At 38.8% G+C, this 10,698-nt stretch overlaps 1 protein-coding gene across 1 annotated transcript; it reads right to left on the bottom strand.

The window, feature by feature from the left end:
* Positions 1–647: 647 nt before the first annotated feature.
* Positions 648–10,168, bottom strand: LOC136768778 (uncharacterized). Its single transcript, XM_066723140.1, has 15 exons — positions 9,878–10,168; positions 9,046–9,366; positions 8,398–8,721; positions 7,832–8,128; positions 7,158–7,478; positions 6,510–6,833; positions 5,944–6,240; positions 5,270–5,590; positions 4,622–4,945; positions 4,056–4,352; positions 3,381–3,707; positions 2,931–3,254; positions 2,390–2,683; positions 1,939–2,087; positions 648–1,688 (listed from the first exon to the last, which is right to left on the bottom strand). The coding sequence occupies exons 1-15, from the start codon at positions 10,101–10,103 to the stop codon at positions 1,674–1,676; spliced, it is 4,161 nt and encodes a 1,386-aa protein (XP_066579237.1). The 5' UTR covers positions 10,104–10,168; the 3' UTR covers positions 648–1,673.
* Between the last annotated feature and the right edge of the window lie 530 nt (positions 10,169–10,698).

Raw genomic sequence — 10,698 nt, 5'->3', positions numbered from 1 at the left:
TGTATAATTGCATATTTAAATGGATTCTTTAGAACTGTGGTGTTGGGTGGGGAGTTGTGGTTCTTACCCAAGTATGAGTGCAGTCTTCTGTGTCTGATATTTAAATGTTGTTGTGAAAATACACTGTCCCTACCTGTTGCACATGTTATTATTATTTGTTTGCCATTTAGTACATACATACTATGTATGATTAGAAGAAAGTAATGTCTTACTAAAAATGAATCCACAACTGAGTACAGTTCTGTAGTTTTGTATTAGCACATTTTGTAGTCTTAATCAGGGCCCTAACAAGAAAAAAGATTTGGGACATAGATCAGACATAGATCATATCTTTGGATCACTTAGGCCATATTCTACTTTTACAGTGTTACATACTGCATTTACGATATTAGATCTACAAATTTGCAGTTTGGTTAAAATATCACAAGTGAAAACAGAAAGAGGTTTCCTGTGAGATGGTGCAGTTGTGTTTTAAAATAGTTTGCGAGATAGAAAATAGTGAAAAGGGTACAGTACAAACTATTGCTAATCCATTAATTTAAATATATTGCTATTGCATGTTAAACTCATACTTGCCTCTTTCTTAACCTGTTGCATGTTATAGCAAAATATTTTGAACATAAATAAATAAATACAAAACATAAGACTAAATGCATTACAGATTTTATTATTTAGATAAAGGAAAAACAAATTAGTATGAATTAGCACCCCGATACCATTTGAATTATAACAATATCAATGTGTTTATATAGGTTAATAGACGTATAATTAACATAACCCTTTCAGTCATATACAGTAGGAATGATTAAGCCAAAAATTGTCAAACTAAAATTGAGAATGAAATTAATGCATAGTTTTATATGAATATTCTTTTAACAAGAAAAATGGAAGAACATGGGTTTCTATAACATAGATACAACACTTGAAACAAATCGATATGTCACATGCTCACACTCTTGCCTCCTGCATATTCTTTTACACCACCATCAGATAAACAGCTCCCATCCATCTTAAAGTATTCATATTTCCTCACCAAAACTTGCCATAGAGAGGAAGCAAAACATAATAAAACATACAGACCAATGACCAATGCATGCTTGAAGTACTCTGCAATATATGTATTGTTTCAGTGATTGTTTATCACCTGCAACTACATAACTGTAGCTCACTTCACACTTCCAATGCACACCCTACCCTTCTTCAACACATCCTATGTTCTTCCATATCTACTGTCCTCTAGTGGTTACTTAATGCATTACAATATGTCAGTGTTAGGAGACCCAACATTCCCAAGGCATGGATTTTTCTTTACTTGTTGTTTCTCACTCAATCAAAATGACATACAATAAAATAAAATAAAAACATCAATATATGTAACTTTAAAAACATAATTGCAAATAAACTGATCATCTGCAATGCACAAGGAAGGGTTCAAGAAAAGCAGAATGGTGCTGGTAACTGTTGTCAGAGTCTCAGGGCAAAACTGTGTAGTTCAGAGCGCAATTATCTGAAAGCTACTTCATTGCAACCCAGAATCAATATTGAACATGTTGGTGCCTCAAGGTCACTGGAAGCATTGTTTTCACTAAAAGACCTCAGATTCTGTCTCTCTGTTGGTGATGGTGGAGGTTTTCACAGGGCATACGTTGCTTCACATGTGCATCTCCTTACATTCAAAATCTTTTGACCTATGTGGAAAAGAACGAACAGAGGCCACATTAATCATGAGTTTTCAACAAAATACAAGTGATTAATACAGAGAATGAAGACTTTAATATGACATTTTGGATGACCATAGCAAATAACCAAACTGTTACTTCTGAGATACAGTCCTTTTAATGTTTCCATTTGCAATTAAACTACAAGGCTTGATAAGCCACACATGTTGATTGGGGGTGGGGGTCTACAACAACAACAAGTTTTCAAAAGTCATTCTACCTTAACTATGGTAGCGATACTGCTGTACACAAAGGATATCAGGAAGAGGAAAATGAAAGTGCACGCGGTGCTCCAGATTTGTCCAAGGTCATCTTCAGGGCTGAAGCCGTTCACGTCCTCATCAAAATAATCCTTCTCGTTGATAATTACTTCAAGAGGTAAAAAAGAAAACAACGATGATGAAAAGCCTCTAAACAGTGCGTTTGTTAAAAAGGTGTGCTGGTAATAAGTATAAAGAAAGGACAAGTAAAATAAAGGGTAAGTATAAAAAGTCAATACTAAAAAGTAAAATCAATCAAATTAAATCATTCTGTACATTAGGAGAAGTCACATGGAGCCCAAATTCTGATAAAGTGTATAAGGTATACTTGTGTGGATCTTGTGGTTTTAGTGCCCAAATTGTAGCCCACAGTGTGACCAAAGTGTAAAGTATAACCAAGACACTTGTTACCTGGTTTGCTTATATTGACTAACAGGGGAATGTTGGCGGCCTCATGGACCACTTTACATGTGAAAACCATTCCCGGGGTCCAGTCTGTGTCTGAAATATGAAGGGTACTTTGCGTGGAGAACTTCCCATTGCTACCTCTCGCCAGTCCGGTCATTGTATAGGCGTGTGGCGCGGGACTCTTGTCTGAAAGCCACGTGATGTTGATGGCTTTAGGGCTGAAGTCAGACACCAAGCACACAAGCTGATTAGTAGCCCGCAAAATGTGTGCCTTGGGTGGAGATGGAATCACTGAGCCTACAGAAGAGAGACACAGAAGCCTGCAGTGAGAGATAATTGTAACAACATTGGAGGGAAACATCACAGCTGCCTCGATGATTGTGAAAGACAGACACACATGCAGTCTGATTTATCCAGTGCACACCTTCTGTGAAAACACTTCACATTTCAAATCACAACAAAATCTCTGGTAAATTCAGAGCAAATATGTCACCTGACAAATCTCATGTCATCTCTCTGAGGTATTCAGGAGACCTGTACTCACCAAAAACATCAGTTATGGTCTGCTCAATGGGCTCCTCTGAAGACTCGTGGTGGACAGTGCAAGCATAAGCCCCATACTGCCACTTAGATTTTGGCACTCTTAGTTTGCTATCCATGGTGTAAGTCTTGACGTCCTTCTCTTGAGTGACAGCACCGCTCTGTATTGTGTACTCCTGTGACCGGATTTCACTGCCATTCATTTTCCACTGCACGGAAATATCAGCCGGGTAGAATCCAGAAATCAGACATGCGAGAGTGGACTCGTTCGATTTGGACAGGTCGGAATAGTGAGTCTCCAAGATCTGAATGGTGGGACGTTTGGGATCTGAAAAAGCAAACCAACATCATCCTGAAATCCCCGACCTGGCTTCCTTGGGTTAGATTCAGTTTCTCTTTTTAAATTGTACTGAATTTCTATAAAGCTACTTTTTTGCACAGTTGTAATTCTTACCTTTTGCTTTAATGATTTCGACCATCTGTGGCTCGCTGGAACAAATATGTACCACTGCACAGGAGACATTCTTGTGTCCATTCCATTCATCTTTAGTCAAGCTCAGAGTGCTAATCCTTGTCTCTGTCTGGTTGGCATGGCGAGTGGGGTCATTTGTTTTCATTTGGGTTGTACGGTTTAATCCATCAACTGTCCAGCTAATGTGGAAGTCTTTTAGGTTGTGGCCAATCACCAGACATGTAGCGTTCAGTTCTGTGGATTGGGAGCGATCACGAATTGAAGGCCCAATGAGGTAAACCTCTGCCGTCAACGTTGAGTTTTGAAGTACTAAAAGGGAAAAGGATTCAAACATTGAGGCCTGGCCTGAATTGATTCACAAGCAAGGGAGGGAGTTTTGTGATCTCCAAATCATGTCAACATCATTCCAGTTATTAATGTCTTCTCACATGAAGATCAAGTACAGGCTGATATGCATGCAATGTGTGATAATGTATGCCTGATGTATGTTGAAATACAGATTTATTTATATGCAAAAAACAGTGCTTAACATTTTGAATTACACTACATTGTAATGCTCTGAACATTTTTGAGTGATGCAACATATGCAACATATTCAGTATGTCTCTTCATAGGTATTTCCCACACAGGCTCTGTGTGAAGATATTTTGGAGGTACCTGAACATTTATTGATATCCTTTTTGATTGGTGCTTTGCTAGATGGGTCAGTAACTTGACACGTGAAGATGTCCCACTTGTGCCATTCTCTCGGCGGCACTTCCAGCTCACTTTCCACTATGAAGCGTCCATTGTCGCCCATGGCAATTGTCTCCTTAGTGCTCTTAAGGGATTTCTGATTAGCCCCCAACCACTGGATTGTTGGACTAAACCCAGATGTCAAGCAAACAAGTCTTGGATTGCTTTGCACTGACTTGTCATTAATTGGGCTCAGCAGGATGGTGACAGTGGGCACGTCTGCAAGAAACAGAAGAATCGTCCTATTGTTCTATTTTCATGAATAATATACAATTGCTTATCATAAAGAATTGCCCCATTAGCAATGGATATATTTGTACATACTGTACATATGATCTCATTGATGCGGAATATGGAAGAATTTGTTGGCCCAGAATATGAGGCTAACAGTTTGTTTGGCTGAAAAGACATGAACAGATCAAATTGGTTCATTCTAATTGAATCTTATTCATCACCGTGATTCAATTTCAGCAATAAAGAACACTTACCAAAGAGGCCGTTGGATGGATTTAAAGCTGCAGTCATTAGATTGTCTTGGATCACCACACATGTGTAGGTTTTCACTTTCTTCCATGCATTGCTTTTAACAGTGACTCTGCTGACCATTGAAAAAGTGTTCTTCCCAGTGTCTTTTATTGCAGGATGATTGTCATACTGGTTCTCGGAAAGGTCATTGGATCCCTCCTGCCACTTGACATAGATGTCGCGAGGGGAGAAGCCAGTAATGACACATTCCAGCACTGCACTGTCTGGTCCCGGCTGGTCCTGTGCTGATCTTCTGACAGTTACTGTGGGCTGGGTGACTGTAGTCTCTGGACATGACATGCGCATCATACAGAGAGGTTAGAATTGAGAACCAGATATCAATCTTAGAAGAGCACTACTGTTTAAGAGCAGGACATTGGCAATCAGCTGACCTGCAGATATAGTTTAGAATAATAACCAGGAAGCTTGAAATATACAGATTCCAGCAAGAGGTTTAACAAAGTCAAATCATTTGAATAGCTTAAACTCAGCTCCCAGACCACAGTCCCAAGCCACAAAGATTGAATCTTGATACACTTTACCGGTAATCTTTTGTGATTTCTCCCAGGACACATTGATCTAAAGAAAGGACAATTTGAAAAGCTATTTACCTGTTGAGATTTCCTTTTTCTGTGACTCACTAGAACAAGGGTGCTTGACTTCACAAGAGATTATCTTGTGTTTATTCCATTCAACTTTAGACAAACTCAGAGTGCTTGTCCTTGTCTCTGTCTGGTTGGCATGGTGAACGGTGTCATTTGTTCGTATTTGGGATGTTTGTTTTACTCCATTAACCTTCCAGCTAATCTGAAAGTCTTTAAGGTTGTAGCCAATCACCAGACATGTAGCAGTCAATTGTGCTGATTTGGCCTTGTCACGAAATGATGGCCCGTTGACGAACACCTCTGCCTTTAATTGCAAGTTGTGAAGGGCTGAAGGGAAAAGGATGCAGATATTGAGACCAGGTTTAAATAAATAAGCATTTGAATGATTTATTAATGAAGAAAATAATTTCAAAATCATGCTCATATCCATGTAGGTGGATTTCAAGCACAGTTTGGCTTCCAATGACAAGTGTGAAAAATATGTTCTTGAGTTACAAATATATCTTGAACTACAACTTAATTCATTTTGAAAAATGCATGTCTTTCCTTTTTGAAATATAATTGAATATTGTGTGGCAAACATAATTGAATATTTGCAACATATGCTGCACGTTCAAGATTTTTCTTTGTAAATATTTAATTTCCCATATAGGCTCTGTGTGAAGATATTTTGGAGGTACCTGAACATTTATTGATATCCTTTATGATTGGTGCTTTGTTAGATGGGTCAGTAACTTGACACGTGAAGATGTCCCACTTGTGCCATTCACTCGGCGGCACTTCCAGCTCACTTTCCACTATGAAGCGTCCATTGTCGCCCATGGCAATTGTCTCCTTAGTGCTCTTAAGGGATTTCTGATTAGCCCCCAACCACTGGATTGTTGGACTAAACCCAGATGTCAAGCAAACAAGTCTTGGATTGCTTTGCACTGACTTGTCATTAATTGGGCTCAGCAGGATGGTGACAGTGGGTACGTCTGCAAGAAACAGAAGAATCATCCTATTGTTCTATTTTCATGAATAATATACAATTGCATATCATAAAGAATTGCCCCATTAGCAATGGATATATTTGTACATACTGTACATATGATCTCATTGATGCGGAATATGGAATAATTTGTTGGCCCAGAATATGAGGCTAACAGTTTGTTTGGCTGAAAAGACATGAACAGATCAAATTGGTTCATTCTAATTGAATCTTATTCATCACCGTGATTCAATTTCAGCAATAAAGAACACTTACCAAAGAGGCCGTTGGATGCATTTAAAGCTGCAGTCATTAGATTGTCTTGGATCACCACACATGTGTAGGTTTTCACTTTCTTCCATGCATTGCTTTTAACAGTGACTCTGCTGACCATTGAAAAAGTGTTCTTCCCAGTGTCTTTTATTGCAGGATGATTGTCATACTGGTTCTCGGAAAGGTCATTGGATCCCTCCTGCCACTTGACATAGATGTCGCGAGGGGAGAAGCCAGTAATGACACATTCCAGCACTGCACTGTCTGGTCCCGGCTGGTCCTGTGCTGATCTTCTGACAGTTACTGTGGGCTGGGTGACTGTAGTCTCTGGACATGACATGCGCATCATACAGAGAGGTTAGAATTGAGAACCAGATATCAATCTTAGAAGAGCACTACTGTTTAAGAGCAGGACATTGGCAATCAGCTGACCTGCAGATATAGTTTAGAATAATAACCAGGAAGCTTGAAATATACAGATTCCAGCAAGAGGTTTAACAAAGTCAAATCATTTGAATAGCTTAAACTCAGCTCCCAGACCACAGTCCCAAGCCACAAAGATTGAATCTTGATACACTTTACCGGTAATCTTTTGTGATTTCTCCCAGGACACATTGATCTAAAGAAAGGACAATTTGAAAAGCTATTTACCTGTTGAGATTTCCTTTATCTGTGACTCACTAGAACAAGGGTGCTTGACTTCACAAGAGATTATCTTGTGTTTATTCCATTCAACTTTAGACAAACTCAGAGTGCTTGTCCTTGAATCTGTCTGGTTGGCATGGTGAACGGTGTCATTTGTTTGTATTTGGGATGTTTGTTTTACTCCATTAACCGTCCAGCTAATCTGAAAGTCTTTAAGGTTGTAGCCAATCACCAGACATGTAGCAGTCAATTGTGCTGATTTGGCCTTGTCACGAAATGATGGCCCGTTGATTAACACCTCTGCCTTTAATTGCAAATTGTGAAGAGCTGAAGGGAAAAGGATGCAGATATTGAGACCAGGTTTAAATAAATAAGCATTTGAATGATTTATTAATGAAGAAAATAATTTCAAAATCATGCTCATATCCATGTAGGTGGATTTCAAGCACAGTTTGGCTTCCAATGACAAGTGTGAAAAATATGTTCTTGAGTTACAAATATATCTTGAACTACAACTTAATTCATTTTGAAAAATGCATGTCTTTCCTTTTTGAAATATAATTGAATATTGTGTGCCAAACATAATTGAATATTTGCAACATATGCTGCACGTTCAAGATTTTTCTTTGTAAATATTTAATTTCCCATGCAGGCTCTGTGTGAAGATACTTTGGAGGTACCTGAACATTTATTGATATCCTTTATGATTGGTGCTTTGTTAGATGGGTCAGTAACTTGACACGTGAAGATGTCCCACTTGTGCCATTCACTCGGCGGCACTTCCAGCTCACTTTCCACTATGAAGCGTCCATTGTCGCCCATGGCAATTGTCTCCTTAGTGCTCTTAAGGGATTTCTGATTAGCCCCCAACCACTGGATTGTTGGACTAAACCCAGATGTCAAGCAAACAAGTCTTGGATTGCTTTGCACTGACTTGTCATTAATTGGGCTCAGCAGGATGGTGACAGTGGGTACGTCTGCAAGAAACAGAAGAATCATCCTATTGTTCTATTTTCATGAATAATATACAATTGCATATCATAAAGAATTGCCCCATTAGCAATGGATATATTTGTACATACTGTACATATGATCTCATTGATGCGGAATATGGAATAATTTGTTGGCCCAGAATATGAGGCTAACAGTTTGTTTGGCTGAAAAGACATGAACAGATCAAATTGGTTCATTCTAATTGAATCTTATTCATCACCGTGATTCAATTTCAGCAATAAAGAACACTTACCAAAGAGGCCGTTGGATGGATTTAAAGCTGCAGTCATTAGATTGTCTTGGATCACCACACATGTGTAGGTTTTCACTTTCTTCCATGCATTGCTTTTAACAGTGACTCTGCTGACCATTGAAAAAGTGTTCTTCCCAGTGTCTTTTATTGCAGGATGATTGTCATACTGGTTCTCGGAAAGGTCATTGGATCCCTCCTGCCACTTGACATAGATGTCGCGAGGGGAGAAGCCAGTAATGACACATTCCAGCACTGCACTGTCTGGTCCCGGCTGGTCCTGTGCTGATCTTCTGACAGTTACTGTGGGCTGGGTGACTGTAGTCTCTGGACATGACATGCGCATCATACAGAGAGGTTAGAATTGAGAACCAGATATCAATCTTAGAAGAGCACTACTGTTTAAGAGCAGGACATTGGCAATCAGCTGACCTGCAGATATAGTTTAGAATAATAACCAGGAAGCTTGAAATATACAGATTCCAGCAAGAGGTTTAACAAAGTCAAATCATTTGAATAGCTTAAACTCAGCTCCCAGACCACAGTCCCAAGCCACAAAGATTGAATCTTGATACACTTTACCGGTAATCTTTTGTGATTTCTCCCAGGACACATTGATCTAAAGAAAGGACAATTTGAAAAGCTATTTACCTGTTGAGATTTCCTTTTTCTGTGACTCACTAGAACAAGGGTGCTTGACTTCACAAGAGATTATCTTGTGTTTATTCCATTCAACTTTAGACAAACTCAGAGTGCTTGTCCTTGTCTCTGTCTGGTTGGCATGGTGAACGGTGTCATTTGTTTGTATTTGGGATGTTTGTTTTACTCCATTAACCTTCCAGCTAATCTGAAAGTCTTTAAGGTTGTAGCCAATCACCAGACATGTAGCAGTCAATTGTGCTGATTTGGCCTTGTCACGAAATGATGGCCCGTTGACGAACACCTCTGCCTTCAATGGCAAGTTGTCAAGGGCTGAAGGGAAAAAATATACAGTTACTGAGACCAGGTTAAAACAATTCATAGGAAAAAATGTTGCTCTTTTGAATTATGGTCCAGATGGAGGATGATGTGTGCCATAATTTATAAATTAACAATTAAACAAACACATAAATCAATACATTTATAAATAAATTCCTTAAATACTTTTTCCATACTGTTTTTATCCTATTTAAAATTACATTACATTTCAATAGGCAGCAGAGCCTTACAGTCGATGATCTACTGCCTTCTACTGCTTTTGCCTTTGAATAAATAAACGCACAAATAAATACAATTAAAAGTAAATAAATGTTTGTACATATATATTAACATTTATTTTTAAAATGTATTTGATTGTCTTATCTATTTATTAATTTATTGAGCTTTAAATGTATCCAAATCATGGAGGAGAAGAATAGGAGCAGGAGGAGGAATGAAGGAATGATAACAAGAACAAGACAGAGAAGGACAAGAAGGAGAAGAACGATTGAGGAGTTAATCTTACTTCCGCACATGCTGATATTTTGTATTTTAGTTTTCCCGCCGATCTGCCGAACCTTGCATGCATATTTAAATCCCTTCTGCCAATCATCCAGGCTCACACTGATCTGGCTGAGCGTGTAGAATGTGTTTTCTCCCATTTGGCATCCTTTATGATCCTTTTCTTCATCATCACTCCCATTTTTGACCCATGATACTTTTATGTCAGATGGGAAAAAATCTGTCATCATGCAGGACAGAGTGACCACTTCTTGATTGATGGATGAATACAGAATTACTTTGGGGTCAGTTGGTTTCGGTACTGCCGGAAAGAAAACCATAAGAAGATTGAGCTCACAACGTATCACAAAATGGTTATTTCAATCTCTGAGAAGGATACATTTGTATATGTATTTCAAGTTGCTTTGACAGCTTTTCACGGTGTAATGTTCTTCTGGTAGAGTCCCCACGTCCCCCCCAAATCCTGCTCCTGTGTTTGGGAACCCCTGCCTTAGAGGAAGAACCATGTGTACATTTGTGGTAGTTCTGTGTTATGAAAGTATTAAAATGTCACTCTCTAAAAGTGCGGCCTGGGGGCCAAATGTTACTGTCTGTAAAACCATCAAGATTGATTTGGCTAACGGCATCTGCATAATAATAATAATAATAATAATAATAATAATAATGGCAACATGAGGGAGATGTCAGCTAGATCTTAATCTTCCGACACAGGGAAGGTAGTTTTGGTTGATGTAATTCTCTCATGCATCCACTTGATGTCAGCACTAGCCTGACTATAAAAAGCAGCCAAACCCAACTGTGTAAAATCAGTGGCTCTTCAGATAA

Source organism: Amia ocellicauda, chromosome 14, assembly GCF_036373705.1.
Source record: "Amia ocellicauda isolate fAmiCal2 chromosome 14, fAmiCal2.hap1, whole genome shotgun sequence".
NCBI lineage: Eukaryota > Metazoa > Chordata > Actinopteri > Amiiformes > Amiidae > Amia > Amia ocellicauda.
This window is presented reverse-complemented; position numbering and strand designations above follow the sequence as displayed.